Source organism: Prenolepis imparis, unplaced genomic scaffold, assembly GCF_030444845.1.
Source record: "Prenolepis imparis isolate NDT839.2.m4 unplaced genomic scaffold, iyPreImpa1.0 SCAF_2, whole genome shotgun sequence".
NCBI classification, from domain to species: domain Eukaryota; kingdom Metazoa; phylum Arthropoda; class Insecta; order Hymenoptera; family Formicidae; genus Prenolepis; species Prenolepis imparis.
The window spans coordinates 22860676-22886187 of NW_028141160.1; the positions used below are offsets into that span (position 1 = coordinate 22860676).

General features: G+C 37.2%; 2 protein-coding genes and 1 long non-coding RNA gene across 5 annotated transcripts; 2 read left to right on the forward strand and 1 right to left on the reverse strand.

Moving 5' to 3' along the window:
* The first annotated feature begins 2273 nt into the window (after nucleotides 1–2273).
* LOC145932967 (uncharacterized) lies at nucleotides 2274–19311 on the forward strand. Its single transcript, XM_083032196.1, has 6 exons — nucleotides 2274–3010; nucleotides 9922–10066; nucleotides 10161–10251; nucleotides 12847–12950; nucleotides 13240–13622; nucleotides 13971–19311. Exons 2-6 carry the CDS (start codon nucleotides 9952–9954, stop codon nucleotides 17445–17447), a joined length of 4170 nt encoding a protein of 1389 aa, XP_082888322.1. The 5' UTR covers nucleotides 2274–3010; nucleotides 9922–9951; the 3' UTR covers nucleotides 17448–19311.
* Nucleotides 11346–13439, reverse strand: LOC145932968 (uncharacterized). The gene is made up of 3 exons (XR_014424796.1): nucleotides 13336–13439; nucleotides 12205–12463; nucleotides 11346–12062 (listed from the first exon to the last, which is right to left on the reverse strand). It is a non-coding gene; the product is annotated as an uncharacterized LOC145932968 (long non-coding RNA).
* A 2792-nt stretch (nucleotides 19312–22103) lies between the features above and the next one.
* Nucleotides 22104–25509, forward strand: LOC145932969 (cyclin-L1-like). 3 transcript variants are annotated; one of them, XM_083032200.1, is made up of 5 exons: nucleotides 22365–22506; nucleotides 23063–23171; nucleotides 23250–23434; nucleotides 23548–24132; nucleotides 24363–25509. In XM_083032200.1, exons 3-5 carry the CDS (start codon nucleotides 23256–23258, stop codon nucleotides 24613–24615), a joined length of 1017 nt encoding a protein of 338 aa, XP_082888326.1. In that variant the 5' UTR covers nucleotides 22365–22506; nucleotides 23063–23171; nucleotides 23250–23255; the 3' UTR covers nucleotides 24616–25509. The 3 variants fall into 3 exon arrangements, with proteins under 3 accessions (XP_082888324.1, XP_082888326.1, XP_082888325.1); XM_083032198.1 differs by lacking the exon at nucleotides 23063–23171 and having other exon boundaries at nucleotides 22104–22506; XM_083032199.1 differs by having other exon boundaries at nucleotides 23063–23434.
* The last annotated feature ends 3 nt before the right edge of the window (nucleotides 25510–25512 follow it).

Consider the following 25512-nt stretch of genomic DNA (forward strand, 5'->3'; position numbering starts at 1 on the left):
CCCCGCACACATCAAGAAAAAAGTAGCCTTCTTTTCTGTCCTTTGCAGATTCCTATCATCAAACAGCTATCTTTGAGGCTCTTGTTTCCTTAATGCAAGTCATATCGAATTATCACGTTAGAGGCTCATACAAAGTTCTTTCTTGTGCTAAATTCAGTTAAAAAATTCTTTTTTCGTGTATCATCATTCGCGTGTTCGATAATATGGAAGTATCAAAGACTCTTTTCTATTATTTCGCATTAATAAATGCAGATAATAAATTAATATGTATGTGTTCCATAGCGGAAATGAATTTTATAAATGATCAAGATTTAGGCCTATTTATTAATCCAGAATTAAAAGGATGGTTTTGATAAATTTTATCAATCTATGATCAAATGCTATATATGTTTCCGAAAAAAATCTAAACGGGCTTTTGTATGATTTCATGATTCCATGTCTAAGAGAATTAAGAGCTGCACAAAATTCGAATCATCTCATCAACTTATAATTACTTAATATACTTCCAAGACAGTTTTACGTATCTATTCAATCTTAGCATATACTCTTTACATAGTATACAGTGTTTCTCTTTTTTTCGTATCTAAATATGTATGACATTTCTTACAATTCGCAATCTTAATTCTAAGATATGGCTTGTGTGTGAATGCACTGCTTATATGCAATTTTCTTATGTATGTGTTATTATGTAATAGCTTTTGATTCTTTCTACGTCGTTATATAGATATCTTTCATTGTCAGTCAGACTAACGTTAACATTGCATCGATATTAACATTATTATAACTTAAGAGAATCACATCATATAATATATATACATACATGTGTATGTGTGTATTATGTATGTACCATATAAAACTCATTCACACACATACCTATGTATGTATGTTACATTCGAGACGATTCTTTCGATCTAGAAAGAAAATGTTTAAAGTCGTCATTATATTCTAACATGCGAAATATACATATAGCATCCTTCTCTTGAAATTATACAGACGTCAGGTAAACTGGCACCGAGATTACAGAAAACGACGACCCGAAGAAGAAGAATGATCGTACATTGCGGAGCCGGTCAGAGGTTTCCCGCTACATCTATCAAGAACGAGAAAGTAGGGAAGGTGAAGGAAGAGCGAAGGGATCTGGCGGAAAGAAGGGAGGAAGAAGAGATTACGATGGGAAGAAAAAGGGAGAAGAGAGCGAGCGAGAGGAAGAAGCGATTATCGCTTCTCGGTCAAAGAAACCAAGCAGCGAACGAAAGTGTAAAGAAAGAGGCGAGAGAGAAGAGAGAGAGAAAGAGAGAGAAGGGGGGACGAGCTTCTTTTCAGAGAGAAAAAAAATAGCGAAGCGAGAGAAAGAGAGCGACGACGCGATAGAAAGAGAGGGGGTGAACAAGAGAAGGGACGCTCCTGGCGCGAAGGGAAAAACGTATAGAACAAAATGGGGAGAGAAGGGCGGCCAGAGTTGCGAGATAAAACATGATTGAGGGGTCACATAGATAGAGGGACAGGGGGGTAGAATGGGGTAGAGAAGGGAGGCGAGTCGAGTGAAGAGCAAAAGGGAGCGGAACACGATACGACGGGGTAGAGAGAGGGATCGTACGCGGAAAACGAAGAAGGTAGAAAGAAAGGAGGAGATATACAAGGGCTACCTCCTCGCTCTCTCAACCACCCGTAACACATCGGAGAGGGAGAGAGAGAACCCGATGGGTGGGGGGGCTGCGACAGAGGGATAACGAGACGGGCGAGGAACGGGACACGGGTAGGACAAGGGGGGAAACTGGTAGTCGTAACCCCAGCTGGTAACGACACGCGGGAAGGGGACACAATGCCGCTGCGAGAGGGGCAATTCGATGTTGCTGTGTGTTAGTAGAGTGAGGGTACGTATATACTATCAGCCGAGGGAAGAGGAGAGGCGCGGTGAGAGGGGAAGGTACAATCAGCAGTGGTGGGAGAAAAATAAAGAGAGAGAGAGAGTGAGATAGAGAGATGAGAGAGTACATACACGACGACGATGAGGAGAGCTAAACGAACCGGCAGAGTTAGTGCATCGGATCTGAAGGACAGAAGGGAGAGAAAGAGACAGAAAGAGAGAGAAAGACGAATGATGTCGAACGGTGGCGCGAGGAGGAAGAGAGAGGGAACCGCTACGAGAGAGCGAGCGAACGGATAGGGAGAGAGCGGCGGATACAGAAGGGACCGAAAGGACGGGGAGGGGAGAGAGAGAGAGAGCGAACCCGCCGGGGGAAAGGGCATATCCCGTTTTCTCTACATTTCTCGTTTAGTTCGGCATGAGACGTCGTCGTCGGTGGTATGTATCGTTGCGCGCGCGCTCTCCGGTCGTCCATCCTCGTCGCTCGCTCCGTATCCCGCGTCAGAAGACTCCGGTGGCCGTCGTGCGTTTAGTTTGCGAGTGCGCCACGCGGCGCTGCCCACCGGCACCCATAATTTCGTGACCGCCCTGCCTGTCCTGTCGCAGTTTTCCGCCGTCGTTTACGAAAAGCCCTTCAGGATTTTCTCGTGGTCGCTTTTCCACGACGACCCCGCGCAGATCGGCGTGGCAGACATGGAGGAAGATCGTCCCGATCGCGACCGATCGGGTCGGGAATGACGCTCGATCGCGCCGTACCACGCGACATCATCGTCGTAGTAGTAGTAGTAGTAGTAACAGGAATAGTAGTAGTAGTAGTTAGTAGTAGTAGTAGACGACTGGCCACCCTGCACAAAGACAGAACTCGCTCGGAGAAGGGCGGGAAGGGGGGAGAGAGCGGGGGAGAGAACGTGGTGAAATCTCGAGACATCGTCGTTTTAGGACCCCCGTTAGGCCTAAAGTAGTAGGCGCCTCGCCACTACGTGTACGTCGTGTGTGTCTGTCGTGTCGCGCGAAAGACGCGTCGCTGCTGTGTGATCTACGCGCGCGCGCGCGCGCGCATAGACTCCGCTCGTGCTCCAGAATCGTCAACCGGGAACACGTAGTGCTGTTCGTCGTCCGCTGCCACGGATCGCATGCCCGCACGTAAGTACATAGATATATATGCATATATAATACACATGCCTGGCATATACATGTACAAAATAAATCCTATATACACACACACATTCTAGTGTGTACAGAGAACGTTTGTGTTTGTGTGCCGTGAGATGGAGCGACGAGGTGGACGGACGGTTCTCCTCGTCTGTTTCTCCGTTGTCCCCCGCGTATTCTCTCTTCCCTTCTCTCCCTCGCCCTTCTCTCCCTCTCCCTTCTCTCCCTCTCCCTTCTCTCCCTTCTCTCCCTCTCTCTCTCTCTCTCTCTCTCTCTCTCTCTCTCTCTCTCTCTCTCTCTCTCTCTCTCTCTCTCTCTCTCTCTCTCTTTCCCCCCTTTTCTCTCTCTCTCGCTGTCTTTCTCTCTCGTACATTTCTCCTTTCAGCGCACATACTTGCATTTATGCGTTTTCTCGTTCCGCACTGTTCCGTCCTCGGAATCGCATGGGATTCGTTCGTCGGTAGGCAAACATACTGGAATAAGCATCGCCAGCAGAATGCGTATTAACAGTCCGAACTGTCGATTACGACATTTGAGATATAATGCATTTACGATGCATTTTGCAGTTTCATATTTACTGTACGATAGAAATATTTCTCGAAAAAATTAAAAAAATAGAAACAGTTAATATTATTTAATGACTATTATAATAATTAATAAAAGTTATGCTGTTTATTTATCATGCAATTGCGTTATAAACATTGATCACATTTTCTCCTCCAAATATTTCACTCTTTGTACTCTAAATTAAGGTGTACATAGTTTAAATATCAGCTGTTTTCCTCTTTTCGAAAAATTTAAAATATTCTATTATTAATATTCTGTTTTATTATTATAAATTAAAAATATTAAATAAAACTTAAAATTAAAGTTTAAATAAATTAAAAATATCAGAAGAATTTGTTTTATTATCGTAGATAATCTAAGATGAATGATAATTGCATATCCAATGCATTGTCTATTAGATAAGTGTGTGTGTGGATTTACACAGAAACCTTAAATCTTTCAGGTTTTGCAAATATTACATCTCGGAGGTATCATAGACCAAATGTTTTCCTTGTCAAAATATTTAAATTATTTTTTTTGTAATAAAAATTTCTCATATATTCTTTCTATTTTATTAATATCTTTTTATATGTAGATGTAAAATATATACGGAGAAAAATATTATAATAAAGAGTTTAATTAATTTTGGATTTGTTAAAAAAGTTTTCTCTGTCTTGGAATTCAGACGTTGACTCTTTTTTTTATATATATGAAACCACAAATTGCATGTAAATAATTGCAAAAAGTAGACAAATTCGCATAAGAGTTTAAAGAAATTCAATATATATATGTATATGTCGTGGCGTGAATATGAATATCGTTAATATTTTAAAATAAAAATCTAGTTACAAACTTTGTTATTATAACTTATGTATATATATTAACGATACAGAGTATTTCATAAAAAAAATATGGATATAGTGTTTGACAATTGCGGAAATAACTTTTTTCTTTGGAAAAATTTAAACTGATAATAATTACAAAGTTGTTGAAAATATATTACACTGTAAGAAATTTAAAAATTGAAAAAAACCTGAAGAATATATCGTCAAAAATTGAAAATTGTTGTCACAGTATTCTGCACGATCTGAATCTGAGCCGCGTTTGCATACCTTGAATGTGACATTTGAATAAAAAAAAAGAAAAAAAAAAAAAAACATGAATGCTTCTTTCACGGAGGAGCTCTTCGATATGACCAGATAAAAATATGAATTTCCTTAACAATATAATCACAGAGAGGAAAAAAAGCGCTTTTCATTGTTGTATACGATCCATGTAAAACGCATTCGCGATTGTGGCAGACCTGAAAAAGTTTTCATCAGAGTTCCTCGTTGTATCGCGACAAGCATCTCTCTTACTCAATTACAATTACTAAATTGCTAGTATTACATCTGTCCGAGATGTGTTTTCTCTCTTCGGCGCTTCGATTTCTTTCTTCTTTCATTAGCGAGAGCGACGGCTTAGATCGATCCTTGAAATGTGCGTAGTCGACTTCCGATCTCCCGTTTATGTGATCGCGTATTGAATGGGGGGAGGGGAGGGGGATTCTTACAAAAAGCCAATCGTCCTTTCCTTCTCACCCTTAATAACGGAAAAGCCAAGTCGCTCCCCCGATGTCCGTCCGCCTCTCGCGGTCTCTCTGTGTCTCTCCTCTGGTCGCTAAGTGACTGCGAACGACGGTCTGGCAGGGTCGCCCTTTGCTTTTCGCAAGTGTTAGGCATCGTCTAATGTCGTCACGATATTTCACGAGCAGTCTGCGATGTCGTTTTCTTTTTTTATTTTTCCATTACGAGAATTGAAATTGAGGATTACTTATTACGTTCGCCTGTGTCTGACACAGCGTACAGTTATCAAAACAATATACTAATTAACACGGTTTTTTGAATGAATCTTGCTTTTTTTTCCTTCATCGTAATTAAATTGATTAGAAATATAATATCGCCACATATATTTGTTATGATAAAATCCACTTGCAAATTACCTCATTCTCACAAATTGTCATAATATGTTATAATACAAAGAAAATAATCCTTGATGTCTCGAGAAAAATATATTTTTCAGTAAATAATCCATGTTAAAATCCGAGATACTCAATAATTGCATTTATAAGAGAAAGAATGCGCGAAGAATTATACATATAATTTCGCTATAATATAAAAAAATTATATATACGTCATTTTTTTTGTAAAGAAGAATATCTCTAAACGAACTATAATCTATATCTTGCGTATAGACATGCGGATTCCGATACGAGTGTGAGAAATCTCACGGGAAATAAAGAGGAAGCTGCGACACACGCACGCATTGTCCGACACTCCGAAAGGAATTCTTCGCTATACTGAAAGACCGTCTTAAGCATTCAATTTTGTGCAACTTTTACGCGACACGAGCGCAATGACACTATATGCGTGAGAAATATATACGACTATCTTGTATCGCGTGCTAATTTCCATGTCGAAACACATGTCGATGATAATCTCGATTACATTGACGACGTCGATCAGGTTTGCGTCTTTAAACTTTGCTCCCCTCCTTCGACAACGTCTATAAAATTAATTGATTAATAAATTCTATACGTATCGTTGTATCTTTTGTTAAACTTATAGGGTTAATTGACGTTAAATACAAAAAAAATATATTTTCTATTATTATTATGTCATTTATATGATTTTAATCAATTGTAAATTAATCAAATAAACGTGAACACACACAAATAATATTTCAGATTAAAATATATATTAATATAATCAGTTATATTGATATATATAATATCGTTGTATCTTTTGTTGAACTTATAGGGTTAATTGACGTTAAATACAAAAAAAATATATATTTTCTATTATTATTATGTCATTTATATGATTTTAATCAATTGTAAATTAATCAAATAAACGTGAACACACACAAATAATATCTCAGATTAAAATATATATTAATATAATCAGTTATGTTGATATATATAATATCGTTGTATCTTTTGTTGAACTTATAGGGTTAATTGACGTTAAATACAAAAAAAAAATATATTTTCTATTATTATTATGTCATTTATATGATTTTAATCAGTTGTAAATTAATCAAATAAATGTGAACACACATACAAATAATATCTCAGATTAAAATCTATTAATATAATCAGTTATATTGATATATATATATATATATATATATAATATATTAATATAACTGATTAATAACATAATTATCATTAAAATTATTAATTAAATTTTAATTATATTAATTAAATAATTAAATAATTATAAATAAAAATCAAATCAAATTATCTTAATAATAATTAAATTAAACTAATCTAAGATATATATTTGTGGGATAAGATCTTAGATCCTTCGAGATCCGCGCCATGCGCTGAGAATTTCGCTTCCTCGCCTTCTCGGAGCAGAGTCCGATATAAATAGACATAATGCGCTAGACATCACAGAACGCGGTACCTAAGGCACGCGTTTTCGTAGATTAAATAATTCGAGTAGGTAACGATGGAGATAGAAACACGCCGCGTAAAGATAATGATCGCGAGCGAATTGTTTCTGATATATATATTTATCCGCATGCCCTTACTTTGTAAACTGTGCACGTACATGTCGATGCTTCGTAGATATGTAATCTATTATCTGTGATTTATTTCGAGTTTGATAAGGGGAACGTGGTGGCGATTGTCGGTCGCGGTTACCGCTGATTGAATTCGAAAGATTACTTTTCGCCTATTTCCTTCACACACATGTATATGTATAAAAAAAAAAATATGTTTTCCCGTAGCAATACCCGTTTAATTAAAATCAGTAATGGAATTGGATAAAAGTCAATTAAAATTATTTTTAGAGAATTTGTAGAGATTTTAAATATATATATGTATATATATATATACAACAAATGATCACTTCAGGTTGTTACATCAGAGATCAAAAGTATATCTATTATATCTATATAATACAAATATTAAATCTAGTTGTAAATGCGAAAACTGAACTAAACAATTTCTTATTCTTAAGTGAATCTTTTATTCTTTTCCGAGTCTTGTTGTCAAACTCTTGATATATGACTTCATTACATACACAAAGATATTTAATATTAAAATGAAAAGTGACAGCCTTATAGAGAATTTGACAATTTCATAATTCGATATATAAGATATATGACATATAATAATATTCTTGAAAAATTTGCATCGTTTGGCATAGATAATGGCATAAAAAATGTTACAGCACAATTATGGGCTATTTATCGTTCGCACACGTGTTGCGCGGCAACAGACTTAAATAATCGAAAACATTGAATCGTATTTATAGGAAGAGAGATAATTTTTATTACAGATAAAAATCGCACTGTAAGAATTATATGTAAAACATTTAAACAATTGTAATTATTAGTGCAAGTAAAAACATACAAGTAATTATTATTGCAAATTCAATGAATCAAAGTCAATTACATTATTTTGCTAAAGTTTAAAAACTTTCTTTCATCGCGGTTTCTACATTATCTCAGATTATTTGTATTAAATAAAATCAAAGATGCAACGTCTTCTTGAAATAATCAAGAATATATTAAATGTGGTTCAAACCTATAATAATCATGCGAGAGATGAAAAAATAATATTTATATATTTTCAATTTTCATTCATATTATATTTTTGGATAAAATATCCGTAAAAAGAATCACGCTTTTTCACCCTATATGACATTTCTTTTTTTAGCCCAATTCAATTTCTCTCTTTCCCTCTCTTTCCCTCTTGGAAGAGAGAGGCTCGGAAAAACCTTTTTGTCCCGATCCTCTACGGATTTTCTTTTCAAGATTAATTGGAAAACTGAAAAAATGGGAGTCGCAGCGTGTCTCGACAAAAAGACGCGAACACGATATAAATGGCGGAATCTATGTGCTCCTATGCCGAGAACACGTGTTACGTTTATGGCGACGCACAGCATGCTGCTTGTCAAAAGTTCGGCCAGTTGTATGCGGCTCTCGAATTGTGCACGCGAGAAGGAAGGAGAGAAATTTCGTAAAATTCTTCCCGTAACGTAAATAACTAGGTGAGTCGACTTATCTCTCGTCGGGCCGTAAAATACCGCGATATTCGATCAATACCGCCAGGTATATATTCGACGAGCGTGCACACACGCAAATATACACCACGTTGCAAGGGACGTTTGGCGGTTTAACCGCACCGCCGGGCGAGCGGAAAAACGGAAAGGACGATTCTCTCTAAACAGAGACGGAGAATGTACCCGTATACCTATACAGGCGGGCTTTTGAGCCCGGTTGGAGGGGATGACAACGGGTGTAACGGGGAATCGCAGAAAGAGCTACCTGAGAAACCCACGAAAAAGTTCAACTAAACGTATACATATAATGACATGTCGCCGTCATTTTCTAGGTATCGGTAAAATATGAGTTAGTTATTGCTAAAGTATGGCCAATTGTGTTAGGCTGCGATCCGAAATACGCTTACAGCGCTATAAGCATCGCTCTACGTTTCGTATTCGTTGTGAAATGAAGACGGAATGATGCTTACAGCGCTGAAAGCTTGTTTCGGATCGCAGCCTTAGAAGGACCCCGAGAAAACATTGTATTTCTACGAGAAACAATTGTATAATTGCATACTCTTTTTGTGCATTTTTATTTAAAGTCACAGCTTTCCAAACCTATCTATTAGTAATTATATATGTCTAAAAAAAACTAACTTTATGTAGATCGTATTTATTTATTTATTTTTTTTTTATTTAAATTTTATAATTATGTATAATACTTTGTATCGACAGTGTCGATACGGTATTTTTTTTTAATACACACGATGTTTGCAAATATGGGACGGAAACTTTATGATTTTGAGCAAACGATTAAATGGAAAAAATTGTTACATATTTTATGAAAACGTATTAAAAATTTTGCGTAGACGCAGACGCGTCTCTTTCTCTTTATCAAACTATTGATTTGTCAACTATTTATCAAACTATTGATTATACAAAACATTTTTTCAATTATAAATTTTTGAAAACTATTTTTCGAGACTCGTGGTTTCATTGTTATTTCATTAGTGAAACGCAGAACCATATTTTTTTATAAATAATTTTTATGATACTTTTAACATGCGATATTCAAGACATTTTATTATATCCAATTTATCCAAATTATTATATATATATTATATAGTACATATAATAAAATATATATTATATATAATACTATAATTGCATTATTGCGACATTTTTGAGAATTGAAAAGTACCGTAATGTTTCTTACGATCGTCTTCAATTACTTATGGGATTAAAGGTTAATAATAATAATCGATTGAATCCTAAGGTCTAGAATTGACAAATTAAAAATGACTGTACTTTTCTTTACAGACTTAGCATTTTGCAATTCACGACGAAGAAATGGCTGGCAACGGCAAAAGGATGCTCTTACGTGATATTAATCAACATCTGATCTGTCTACTGTGCCGAAGCTACCTCATAGATGCCACAACCGTGGTGGAGTGTTTGCACTCATGTGAGTATAAAGTCAGAATTTGTGTAGTTTCGATTTTTTTATCGGTCGTCAATGCACACTGATAAACTAATGTGTCGCATTTTTTGCCATTCAGTTTGCAGAAGTTGCATTTTAAAACATCTCAGCACTTCAGCGCAGTGCCCGTCGTGCAAACATGTGCTCAACAAAGCGAAGCCAAATATCAAGTATGTAATCGTAGTTGTTCGAATCATTTACGCAGCAATTTACACAGGGTTGGCATGTTTTAAACAATTTGTTTAAAACTGTTTGATTAAAACATGTTTAAAACAGTGGACACTGTTTTAAACATTTTTGTTTTAAACAGTTTTAAACTACTGTTTAAAACTGTTTAAAACATTGCAATTAAAACATATGATTATTTGAAAAAGAAACTGTAAAGAAAAACAAAAACAAACAAAAACTAATAGACGTGCAAAACTAATGTTGCAAAAAGGTTTTTGTTTTAATTTTTTTAGTTTTTTATCTATATTTATATGTAACATATAGATATAAAAATATAAATATAAATAATGAAATAAAAATAATAAGATAAGTATTATTTTAACAGAATATTTATTTTTGGATATTAAATATATTAAGTAACAATCAATATAATTGAATATATTAAAGACTACTTATAAATTATAAAGCTATCTGCACAAACTATTAAAATCTAAATTATAACACATTGCATTTTACATTTTATCTATTGCAAATAATTAAATAATGTTATTTCTTTAACTAAAAAAATAAACATTTAAGTACGAAAAAATGAACGGTAACAATAACATATTGGAATTGGGAATTGCATTGCAGTCATTGCATATTGGGTATTTTTTTAATACCTACTTTTATAAATTTAATTAAAATTAATAACTCAAAATAAAATAAAGAATATATAATTTTATATATTAATAAAGAATTATTACTCAACTAAGAAAAACTTGTTTAAAAGATTATATTATATAGACTCAGTTTCAATCTCAGTTTGATCAACCTTTTTATTGAGTGCTTTCAAAATTGTTACTAATTTTGAAGCTTTTTCTACGCCTAATTTGTTTCTCAGTTTTGTGTGCACTAAACCAAAAGCTGAAAACAGTCTTTCTATGCCAGCAGAAGAAGCAATTGCTGTATGAATTTGTGTTACTAAGTCAAACGTTACAGTATTAACATTTTCTTTTAACGCAAGCCACCATGTTATCGGTTTAACATTTTTAATGGATTCCTCAGAAAAAAGACGCGAGTGGTCGAACATTACATTACGATTACGGTTACATTACATTACGATTACACAGATCAAAGCTATCAAGTGTTTTTTTTGCTTGTTTAAAATATGTTTTTTTTTGTTTTAAAACATGTTTTTTTCTTACTTTACTTAAAAACACGTATAAAATAAAAAAACATTGTTTTAAACAAAAAAATCAATGTTTTTTGTTTAAAATGAAAAAAACAAGTTTTTTGCCAACCCTGAATTTACATCGTTCATTTTTCCCCACTTTTACAGTAATAATAAACTGGTTGAATGGAAAAAAATTAAGTTTTAATCTCTGTTAAGAGATATTCGGTTACAAGATTGAAATAATTATAAATATGTAATATTAAAAAAATTAAGTTTTTTTTATATTTCAAAAAATGAAATATTGATTTCAAAGTGGTCAAAGTAAGCGGATTTCCGCGCGATGCCCCCTATCCCTTTCTAAAAAAAGGCATGTTAAACATATTATTATTTTATTTAATTTTATTTTGAACAAACTGTCAACTATACCAACTTTCGCGACAGCCTCTCGATGCTAATACGAATATAACGCAATATATAATGCGAATCGAGACAGTCAACAAGCATCGCGGAAAAGATGCAACAATATTGCGAGAATGGACTTAACATGCATTTTTAAGAAAAGGATGTTATAATATTTTCTTAATTCAATCGAAATAAACAATTTCTCACTCACCGGTCCGTGCAGTAGCGGAATTGTAGTACACAGCACACATTGATCTGAAAACAAAATATTCAAATTATGTATATACATGTGTGTAGGGAGGGGGGGGGGGTGTACGTGTGTGTACAGGTGTTTTGGAAATCTGGAAACGGTCGAATATTTCAATGTAGTTTAGAAAATAATGGTTTTAGGTTTTACCTCACAGTTGCCCCGTTGTCGCCCGATGCCTCCCCGGGCCTCTTCCTCCTCTCTTAGTTTATGGTAGCACTCAACACTCGCGAAAACACGAATAATTACAATACTTTACACGGCACTCCCGACGCGACGCGTGAGACACACGCGTATTTCGCGTACATTGCACTTGCAATGAGAAAAAACGATGCGAACACTATAATCGCACGAATCAACGTCCGTTCGACACTCGAGAATCTCGCGCGCAGCTTATCAGCAATGCTACCTGTAACAAATAAAATAAAATAAAACATTACTATTTTAATTTCTATAACATATTATTATTTTAAAATTTAATTAACAAATTTTCGCTTTATTAATATTTTTCGACAGAAATCAGCTAATTAAAGCGTTAATTTGCTAATTAATTTTTTAAATAATATGTTATAAAAATTACAATAATAATATGTTTTAAATAATATATTATATTTTTGACAGTTATCAGCTGATTTCTGTCAAAAAATATTAATCAAGAATAAGGTATTATAAATTATAAAATATTATTTTAAAATTTAATTAGCAAATTTAACTCTTTAATCAGAATATACATCTTTTTTACATTTCGAAAATATTATTTTTTGATTATTTGTGATTGCGATCTTTTTGCAGAGCCGATAAGGCGTTACAAGAGATCGTGTATAAGCTGGTGCCCGGATTATACCATAGAGAAATGCTAAAAAGAAGGGAGTTTTACAAGAAGCATCCCGAGCACGGTAATTGATCATTTTATTGCATAGATTTTCCGCAATCTTTGCACGAGCCTTTTAAGACTCCTGGTCTCTTATCGCAGCTACATTAAATTATAATATTAGAAATAAGAAAAATTATATAAATTTTTTTCACATAGAAAAACTGATTTATTTCTACATATAGCAAAAAAAGAATAATTTTTCACTGTGATGTCATTCAATTCAATACGGTTTATAGTTAGAGACCCGAGAGCCTTAAATATAAACGATATAATATGCTTTGAATATTACATCTCAATTTTCTAATAATTAGCGAATCTAACAACGGCGGAGCAACGCGGTGAAGATGTGAGCGGACGATTGATATTCAATCCGGAGGATGTGGTGAGCTTGAGCTTAGAATACTTACCGCCAGAAGCGGATCCGCTGGACATATTGAGTACCAATGACGCAGACACGAACAACTCGTATAACGTCAACAGCAGTGGCAATACCAATAACAATCACAACGGCAGCAGCAGCAGAAGATATTTGCAGTGTCCGGCTCTCGTGACTATCGCGCACCTGAAAAAGTTCATATCAATGAAATACAGCGTCGACGTAACAAGATACACCATCGAGATTTGTCATCGACGCGCGACCCTCCCCGAAAACTGGACCCTCATGGACGTCGCTTATATTTACGCGTGGAAAAGAGTATGTATTATCTTTTATTCCATTTATTCTATCTCTCTCTTCGCGATATAATTATTAGACGATATTAATTAAGTCGTAGAAGCGAAACTATGGTCAAATTCGTAATAATCTGTAGGTTATTGCTTATACACATACATAAAATTTTTATTTTTATATAAATAAGAAGACTTATAACAATATAATATATAGTATATAATATATGTATAGTATATAATATATAATATATATTATATTATATATTATATATTATAATAATATAATATATAATACATAATATAAGAAAACTTAGAATAGATAATATAAGAAGATACAAGAAATGGCTTGGCTAAATTAATGTCTTTCTTGCAGATTGCGCCGATGAGATTTTTCTATCTAGTGGCGCAAGAGCAGAGACTCGAGGCACCGCTGCACCAAAGACCATCGACTCCGGGATTGGGAGCCCGGGACTGTGTGCCACCGAATGATGTTCGGAATAGCAGTGATATAAATAGTGATCCCGTTAATCAGATTCCGGAAACGTCTAAATCGGAGGATAAATCTGCAAATAATAGCGACAGGATGTCTTTGGCGAAAAATTCGAGTAACATTGCAAACAATAAGGTAACTACGCCCGTGGATCGCAAGCCAGCAGTGACAGACAAGAAAGATGAGGCAAACAAAACTATGACGGTGTCCGCGACGTCTTCGACATTAACAGCGACGAGTGCGACGACGACGATATTGACCACGACGAATGTGTCTTCGCCGACGACGATGACGACAACAATAACAACGACAACAACGACGACGATGACGACGACGACGTGCAATGAATCGAACAAGCAGATAAAGAGCCCGATCAAGATAATGAAGAATCCGGACGGAAAATACGAAGTACTGAAGAATCCGTCCACTCCTTCTACCATGACGGACGTCAAGAGTCCAACGAGTCCTGAATTTAGTGTCGTGAATTCCAACGGTGTCAAGATAACCCTGAAGCAATGCTCGCCGCCGCAAAATAATGGCAGTTCGAAGAAACCGAAAGTCATCAGCGACGTTCTGCTGCGTTGCGGCCAAATGGAGAAAGACGCGCCGTCGTCGAGCGCGTTGATTCAGCAACTACAGCAGCAACAACAACAAAACAAGGACAAATTTAGCCCGACGAGTCCGATATTATCAGATAAGTTGGAGAAGCAACGACGTAAAGTGACCTTCTCGGTAGACCGATCTCCAACGTCCGAGAGTCCGAAAACCTCTCCTACTGGTGCCAGTGGTACCGTGGCAAAAACAGCGCTGAAGAAACCGGCGGAGCAGCAGGACAAAAAGCAATTCCTGCAGGGTTTCCAGCTGACCGCCCGGGAACCATCGGTGCCAAACGAGAGCAAGCTGATACCTACCGCTCGAGACATCGATGTCACGATGAACGCCCTTAAATCTCTTCAAAAGAGTAACGCGAAGATGGAGGAATCCTCGAAGAAAGATACCAACGAAGTCAAGAAAAAGAGCAACACCGAGAACGCCGGCTCGAACGACAACAGCATCGCGATAAACACGGTCGCGAAGCGAAATCTCTCCGTAACGCCTGCTAATGCGCGAACGTACGCGAAGATGAACGACGCGAACGGGCGTGCATTCAATTCGGGAATCGGTCCGAATAACACGAACATCGCGAGCAGCAATCATGCCAAGATGGACGTGTACACTTTCTCCAGCGATCCGCCTCCGCCGATCGTTCCGGCCGGAGCAGTGAAGAGGAAATGTCCTCCGGGTTTGCCGATCGCCGAGCTGAAGCGTCGGAAGTCGCCGCAAATCGCGCAGAGACAAGAAGCTAACAAGAGGCAAAACATTTCCCCGCATAATTCCCCGAATAAACTACCGCGTACTTCTTCCGCGGAGCATGCGATACCTACTAGCAGAGCGACGAGCAATATAACGGGAGATTACGGTGGCAATTCGAGCCGCGCGTCCGGCGCGAAAACGTCCACCAGCCCGTTGCTGTCAAACGACACTAGGGATTTCCTAGTGGACGGCTACGGATTGAATATTCCAGCGAGTTTGAGCATAACGCTGACGTCGCACAAGTCTCCGGGAGCTTCCGGACAATTCGTCGAGCCTAAAGAGCCCAGCGACAACAATCGCGGGAAGGTCGCGCTAGGCAAAGTAAATCCTAGTATCACGTTGAACGATCGGTCAGTGGATCCGCGTGTGTTGAAGGCTCTGAAAACCGGACATATCAGAATGCCGACCAGTCCAGCGAAAACGACCAAACCAACGGCGACAACAGCTGCAACGACGACGAAACAGACGTCGATGACGACGGATCGTAGCGAGGTAACGACGAATCAGCAACGGACGACGACGTTTGCCAGCAAACGGAAGAAGGAACACGAATTGTCCAGGGACATTCTGGATTTGAGCGGAGGTAAAAAGAATATGGATCTACATCCTCTGAGAATTCCTCAGCCGGTGTCGAAACTTAATCAAAACAAGGCTAATAAGATCACAGGCAGGGATAATATGCAACCAGGTAGCATCTCCGATCAGGGCCAAGTGGTGACGCTGATGGGCGGTCATAGGTATTATCGTGCACCTCCAGGCTCTCTGACACCCGCTGCTCACCGTGTCACCGACTTTCCGCTACCACCGTCGCGTCCACCAGTTTACGCTCCGTGTTTCGGTGCCATGAACCGATCGAACTCGGACATCGCGTCTGTCTTTCCGAGTCTGTCGAGTCTTTACGCGCTCAATCAGGCGCCGAATCTTCAGCAGTTTCAGATGGACACGGCGCGGCTGAAACTGCCGCCGCGTTCTATTGCGGAAAGCAACGCGATCTCCACGACGCCTGGAAGTGGCGACAACCTGGCCAATCCTAGTATCAGTGGCGTACCAACAGGGAAGAGTCATTTAGCCGCTCAGTGCGCGCCGGTGAAGCCCGCGAGGTCTTCCGTGGCACCTTTGGCGGTTCCTATCATCAAGCAACAACAGCCTGCGGACAAATCCGCGAACGTTAACGCCAACCGGACAATCCTGGGCAACTCGAGCAAACCTCCAGCTTTTCGCAACAACGAAGGTCACGTCTCGGACGAAGCTCTTCGTCTGACCGCCCAAAAGAGATTCTCCCTGGGTGTCGAAAGTACAAATAACAGGTTCCTGTCGCGGAACGAAGACGCGAAGAGCACCAGCCAGGTCCCGAACGAGACTGCTAGAGACACGAATGCTGAGCCTAGGAAAGAAACGATCAATCCTGACAATTCGCAGCGACAACAGCAACAGAATCGCGAGGCGGCGAGTCCTAACATCGTTTCGTCGACAGCTTCGCCATCGCCACCTCCTGGCAACAGTAATATGAGGAACGAGGATAATCCTAATCACGGCGACAGTAATATCAACAGCGACGGAGGTAACAACGCGACGTCGTCGAGTCCGACGAAGAGCGTCGCGTCCGAAGCGACCTGCAACAAATCGCCGGACAGTCCGGACTCCAGCTCGATCACGGTGGAGTGTACCTCGGGCACGAGCTCGGCCAAGACGACGACGGATCGGGAAACGTCGACTGATGCGCCCAAGACGACTCCGGACGCGAAGCCGACCGTCGAGAATTCGACCGTGGTTGACAACAAATTCGCCCTGAAGTCGTCGGAAGCGAGCGAGATCGCGAAGCAATTGACTTCCGTGCAGAAGACGTTGCTGGCGGTCTTCCCCTCGAACGAGTGGGCGAACAACCCTATCGCCGCCGAACACCTGGGCAACTTCCTGAAGAGTCTGAACGCCAAGATAAAGAGCGAGGGAAATACTGACGAGAAGCTGACCAAGACGGAGAAGACCGAAAGTAACGAGAATCGGTAATGAAACTCTCATTGATTCGAGGAAGACACAAGACGACGGTGGTTTCAAGTCATCGACGTGACAATTTTATATAGAATTTTATAACTCTGACGAGAAGAAAGACAGTTTTCAGTTTCTTTTAGCAACCGATGGTTGTTATAAAAACCAGAGGTCTCACATCACTGAAAATCCACATTGTACCTCTGATTATTGTACTGCGTACAAAACATGATGATATGTAACGAACAAAAGTATAGGGTATACGCGAGCAGATAAACTCTGAGACACTGCCATATGAATGGAAAGATGCGTGGAATCATTTTTTACAGGGATGCAAACACACACAGTTATAACTCATGCGAAGTGGGAGAGAAGAATCTCACACGAACAATTACATTACATATATTGTAGAGTACGCAAAGTATACAGAATAGTATATAAAGAGCAGTGTAGACCGAGAATCTTATTTTTTCAAGTTTCTTAAAAAGAATCTTTCATATGCTCTGGAATATGATCTATAGACTACATTATTGCGATCTTGTCAAATTATAAAACTTGTAACATTCTGGAAGAAAGAATCCAATATCGTCTTTCTCTGAGAATCTTCTTCGCTGATATATACATATATCAAAAATTTGTAATTTTCAATCAATGATGACGTCAGCTTATTTTCACAAATGTCTTGTATATTTTACAGTCATCGTTTTTAACATTTCCTACTGAAATCGGATCGTGTAAGAGAATCGTGTCTTTATATAATATAATTTCAATTAATAAGTAACAAATGTTATAGTTGCGTTGACAGCTATAACAAGGATACTAACGAGAAGCTAAAAGTGGTCCAAGCAAAAAACAAAACTGTGTAAACTGTATTTGTATGTTATACATTTCGTACTAACTCTTTGATACAGATTCAATATCTTTTCTTCATACAATACAATTTTTCCAAAACTTGCTAATGCATAATCAAATTAATTTTTAATTTTTTTTAAACTTAAAAAATTGATTGAATTATTAAGATGATAAAACATCATCTATATTTTTTATTCAATCTTCTATTATGTATGTATATATATTTCATTATATAATTTTTCGATTACATAAAATTATGATACAAAAGTTATTGAATATATACGATGCAAATACAGTTTCACATTATATCAGATACTGTAAAATTAAAGATGTGCAATGCATAGCATATTCTTAAAAAATGAAAAAAAAAGAACGTTTTTGATCAAGTACTATTCTCTTACTTTTACTTTTTGTGTTATGTTTTCTATGTACTAGTTACATGCATAATGTCTATATGTTGTATAATCATTGTTACGTTATGCCACTGCACACAATGCATTTGTATTATATTAATTGTATTTTATTTAGGATTTGTACATATGATTATTATTATATACATATAACAATGAGCGGGCATAATATGGTGCATAATGCTCTCTTGTCGAAATTCCTGTTATTTGATAAATTGGACGTTAACTGAGTGCAGTTTCTTGTGTTTTACATATTATGTAAGGATATGTGTATTGCGATAAGAGAAAAATACGTCGTTTCTATATTTGACAGGCAGTCAAAGTGTCCGTACTGTAAAGTCATCTTAAGTGAATTGAACAATGTGTCTGTTTTGACGAGATATTTCTTATCGTATAAAACATTTTCGTCAGTTCCTATATATTCTCATTCCAATTACATTGAAATTATAATGAAAAAGTTTGTGTGCTCTGTTTTTTTCATTTGCTTTCTCATGTGGTCATGTGGTAACTTTCAAAAGCAGAGCAAGAGAAAACAATTCACTTTACGGACATACGATTGTACATTATATATAATTTGTACAATTATTGTGTTATATCTTTATAATAAATTTCTTTTTAAGGTATTTTAGAAAAATATATATATATATTCCCTCTTCGTATTTGTTTATATGAGTAATATTTAAATGTGTAATGTAAATTATTTATTTATACTCAAAACTTTCTCATGTTGTTAAATTTTTTTCTACATATACTGATTCATTACGTCACATTTGTTATTTGCTATTACTATTTGGACATGCATTTGTAAAATGAATCTGTAGAATGAAATAGAATTTGAAGAAAGTGGCAAATGTATGTACATATGTATGGTTAAAATATTTTTGTTCTATACTTATCATTGAAATATAGATGGAGGATTGAAAAAGTAAGATAAGAATAAAAGATTTATCGGATTTTCTTCGAAATGCATACTTTTCTGTTAAAATATTGGAATGTCGTTGTTGACCGAAAACAATTTTCCAAAAATTATTAATTTCTATTTTTTACCACGTAATTGGAAAATTGAACGTAAAGTTAAAAGTTAAATGATAGATTATATTCAATACATATTTTATAGCGAATATATCATTTGCTTACCATGCGAAGAATCTTGTAGTATCTTTTATATTAAACGCGTGATTTATTTGTAAGCGTGTTGCCGCGTATTTCACTTATACAAAGAATTGGACCAAGTATCACCGCTTCTTTCTTCCATTTAAAAGAAAAGATAGAGTTACCATCTACATCTTCCCTCTTGATTCAGTCGTAACTCTAATCTCGCCAATCGACCAATCACAGTCAAGCATTCTTAAATTCACTAAATATGCTTGCCTGTGATTGGTCGATTTGTTTACGACTAGATGCCTTTCCCTGGCGCTCCAAAAATTTCGAATCGACCAATCAGGGCAAAAGGCGCAAAGACTCTCCGCTCCGATTGGTCAATCATAATCAAAACGTCACAATCGATCGTATATTCGATTCGACCTTTGACTATATCAATATCATGGACGTAAGAATACCATGGAGGTAAGAAATAACAGGAGGGAGGATATACCCCCCTTGACTGGCAAGCAAACGTAAGGGGGGAACACTAAGCGCCATATTGGTGTGGCTTATCGAAGCGCGACATTTGAAATAGTGATGAAAGCACACACAAAAAAAGGAAAAATTCATAAATAATATTTATAAATATGATATATATATATATATATATATATATATATATTGTATGTATAATAGTAATATATATATTGTGCTATGCCATATAAGGTTTGTTTTCTATTCCTGTACTGGCTGAACTGTGCACACTGGTGCAATAAGTTAGAGTGAGACAAAATATACTTTATTGTCTCATTCTAACTTATTGCATCAGTTCAGGAATAGAAAACAAGCCTATTGTAAGCGAATCTGTATGTATTTAGTAGCATGGGCATTTTGTTTTATAATATTTTATAACTTTTATATCTTTTTAAAACAAAATTAATGTGAGATCCGATTTATTCGCCAAACATGTTTCTCACTTACTTGGTTCAGTTAGGTTAGATAAGATAAAGAAAAATACAAAACGCCATATTACTGTGGCCAACCAATCACATTTGGTGTTGTTACCACCCCTACTTAAAAGGCTTTACACTCCCTCCTGTTATTTCTTACCTCCATGATTTTTTTACATATTCGACTATAAGCCATCTAGAGTCGTCAAAGTACAACTATTTCTATTCGAGAACTTGGACCGCGATTTCTAGTATCGTGGACACAGGCCTTAATAGCACGGTGTGCAATTGCAACGTGTGCAATTGTACTGTGCGCAAGTGAGCCTCTCCCTACGACTTTATTGTAGACCCCGCATAACGCTGGGTCCACAATAGGTGATTTAAGCCCTAAGCCTTAAGAAATTGATCAATCGCAGTCAAGTATGAGGAGAAAACTCGACAATGAGTACGTTTACACGGCACCCTTAATCGGGTTTAATAACATCCGTAGTTGTAAGACTGGCCAATCACAGCCGTTCCATTCTTTAGGGAAATGACTGTGATTGGCCAGTTTTACAACTACGGGTGTTATTAAACCTGATTAAGGGTACCGTGTAAACGTACTCTGTGATTGGTCAATTTCTTAAGGCTTAGGACTTAAATCACCTATTGTGGACCCAGCGTAACGCGTCGCCTTCTCACCGCGCGTAATGCCCGTATCACACTAGCGATTGGCCATTGCGTCTGCGATTGCGATTCGTCAAATGGACCAAACAGGAAGCAGCCGGCCAGCGATTGCCGTTTAGCAGAGTTTAGCCATTCGTCTATTTGTCAAGTCGCAATCGCATACGCAATCGTCAATCGCTAGTGTGATACGGGCATAACGCGTCAACGCGTCCTGTGTGCAGTAGCCCTAAAGGTGCCTTTTCATGCTGACGCTCGACGCTCATTTTTAGCGTCAAAAGACGTCACGTGACCAAAAATAAAGATACCAATTCGTCAATTTTGGTCACGTGACGTCTTTTGACGCTAAAAATGAGCGTCGAGCGTCAGCATGAAAAGGCACCTTAAAGAAAGAATCCAACATTGATTCGATATATTGCGATATATTGCGAGAGTTAGGCCCCGCCCCGATGACCAAAAAGCAGGAATTTCAAACACATCAAGGTTATATTCAACGAAATCTTTGAGTCAAAGATAAAAATAAAATACATTATAATATTATTATTTAAATAAATAAGAGATAATGATAAAAAAACAAGAGGAAATCAAGTAGCAAACTTGTAGCAAAGCTTTCACTTCACAAGGATTAGTTGCTCTGTTCACCACTTGGTCATTGATGTCGCAACAGGTCTTGTATAGTCAAAGGACTCGACCGAATCATTTGTGCTGCGAGAAAGGTTGTAGAGCCGCCATTTGTTCCTTCATCGTTATCGTGGTGAACCGCGGAGAGGTTATGTCGCGTCTCGATGCGAATTTTCCACTTTATTATATATAGTTTATAAGGGTATTCTCTCTCCTTTTCGCGCGCCTCGTCACCCTCTCGTCTCGCCTTCTCGTCGGTCAAATTGATTCGAGATGAACGCGAAGGAGAATTCGACGGCGCCGACGAAGAACGCGAGCGCGCCGAACGCCAAGCCCTACGGCAAGATCGTGTTGAGTTTGCAGAATTGTCTCCTGCCCGAGGAGAAGCTCAACTCCACTCCTTCGTACCTGGACGGTCTCGACGCCGAGACCGAGACGGATTTGCGAATACTCGGATGCGAACTTATACAGACGGCCGGTATCCTGTTGAAATTACCGCAGGTAAGGTACTTCCGCGATTTCCAACAAAATTCCGAACCCTAGGCTTTATTCCAGTTTCCATAACTTTTGACATTTCTTCGGTCGAAAAATCTACTTTCTTCATTAATCTCTTACTCTACTTGTCTTGCCTGTTTTTATACAATTCTTTATATAATTATTTGTGATTATACAAGTATACTATTCGTTTACTTTAGATATATTCACGCTTTTTAAAATAAAATTTCAAGAGTAAAGTTTAATTATATCGAAGCAATATATACAAACAATAGTGGGAGAAATATTTAAATTCTTTGAAATTTTATAATTAATTTATTACATTACACGTATGCAATGTTGTATTTCTTTTCTAGAATGTTTAAAAACAGAGACAGCTAGAGAGAAAGAGATTCTAGAATACGTTTACTTTTAATACTTATATTACTTTACTTTGAATTTTTCTAATGTATATAAATATACTATATTACTTTAACCCTTTGCGGACAGAACTTTATGTATATTGTTCATTAAAAAACTGATAAAACTGACAAAAATAGCTCAAAATGTATGTACTTTCCAGAATCTCGGTGGCTAATGTAAACAAATGAGCGGCGACGTGTGCGCTGGATTGTCGACACAGCAAAATAGAAGTGTGGCGACGGGAATCTCTGCTCTCATGTCCCTAAAGGGTTAAAACTAATTTAGATGCAGAAATTACAAATTGTAATCTAATCATTCTTTTCTTTTTTCTCTTTTTATCTGTGCAGGTTGCAATGGCTACAGGGCAAGTAATATTCCAACGATTTTATTATAGCAAATCTTTAGTTAGACACAATATGGAGACGACTGCAATGGGTTGTATATGCTTAGCTAGCAAAATCGAGGAAGCACCCAGGCGCATCAGGGATGTCATCAATGTTTTCAATCACGTAAAACAGGTTTCCAGTCAAAAGTAAGTTTGTTTTTATCTTATGATACATAAAAATAATTAAAATTACAAAATGTGCGATAAATAGACAAAAAAAAACAATAAATAAAATAATCTATCTGTATGATTTGTTTTAGAGCGATACAACCTGTGGTTCTCGATCAGAATTACGTAGCCCTAAAGAATCAGGTCATCAAATCAGAGAGAAGAGTGTTGAAGGAACTAGGCTTTTGCGTTCATGTGAAGCACCCGCACAAGATCATAGTCATGTATTTGCAAGTGCTGGGATATGAAAAGAATCGCTCGCTGATGGAACAGAGCTGGAATTACATGAACGACTCGTTACGCTCCGACGTCTTTTTGCGCTATCAACCGGAGACCGTGGCGTGCGCGTGCGTTTACCTCGCTGCTCGTCAACTGCAACTGCCGCTGCCCACAACACCCACTTGGTTTTCGCTCTTTAGAGTCAACGAGTCGTCCATCAGGGACGTGTGTCGGCGTATATTGCGCCTTTATTCGCGACCGCGCGTGAGGCCCGAGCAGCTGGAGAAGCGTGTCGAGGAACTGCGACGTCAGTACGAAGAGGCCAGAACCAAGGCGCGCGGTGGAGATGTCGACGGACACACACCGAGTCCACCACTGCCGAAACATCACAACGCCTGGGGTGGATTCATCAGTCGCAGCGGCACTCACGCCGTTCCCGAAAGAACGAAATCACCCAGGTATAATGTAAATACAAAAGGAAAAAAAAAATAGAGAAGAGACGCCAAACCCAACGAATATTTATCATAAAAAATAGTGTTTAATTATTTTTAATTGAGGATACAGCACGCGTTAGGATAAATGTTTGTAATTCGTTTTTAAGTATTTGTACTTTCCTAGTAATATCACGTTTAAAAAAGAAATGCTTGATTGCTTGATATAAATATGTCTCGATAACATTGTTTTTCAGGCGTTCGAAATCCCCGAGTACTTCTCCATCGCGAGGTGAAGGGACAAAGCATTCCAAGCGGAAAAGACACAGCAGAAGTAGATCCCGCAGTCACAGTCACGGTAGATCCAGCAAATCTAAAAAGACTCAGCGAAGACGATCAGGCAGCCATAAATCGTCACGACGATCGCGAAGTTACAGATCGCGAAGTCGATCCCGAGATAGGGACTTGGAGAAATCGAGCAAACATCGTAGTAAGCACAGACGGCACTGAAGATGTATGTACAGGTGGAAATTTTGCGTTATTTTACGAAATATCACGAGTAAGACATTAAACATTTGTAATCAATTTGTAATAGAAAGTGAAATTTTGTATATAGCCTTCTATCACAGTTCTTTTATTTCGAAATTAACAAATGGATATACACACTCAGTTTCTAGATTATCTTGAAGAATTTCATTAGTTTCAACAACATTGTGTGTTTTGACAACATTGAAAGACATTGTGAGACATTCATTATGAGACAGATCATTACCAATAATATATATTAGACATTGCATTTTCGTCAACAGGGCATTTTCATCGTTTACAAGTACATGATTTATGTTTAAAATTATTATGAGTGACCGAGATGATGTGACTTTTTTAAATATCGAATATGTAAATTATTTTTTATGCTTTATGTAAGTCCATAGAAATTTGTCAGGCCAAAAAGAAATATTATAGATACGTATACGTTTTATCACGTTTGTATATTTTCATGTTGACTAATAGATTCAAATTAATTAAAAAATGTTTAATGGGAATGAAATTGTCGCAAATAGAAATTGCGCATGCAATGCAATGTCTATGATTCATCTATAATTTACAAATATTCTTTGTGTGTATATGAATTTCTAATTAAATATTATTCACAACTGGAAGATTAGATTTCAACAATTGAAACAAAAAAATCTCAAAAAATTTTTCAAATATTTTTTATGAATCTGTTAGTCAATATAAAAATTTACAAATATGATTATACACTATTGCGCATACTTATAATATTTCTTTTCATCCTGACAAATTTTTATGAACATGTACAAAGCATAGAAGAGACTTTACATATGCATCATTCTCAAAAGAATTAATATATTAATTTGACATGCATATAAATTTTACAAAGCTGAG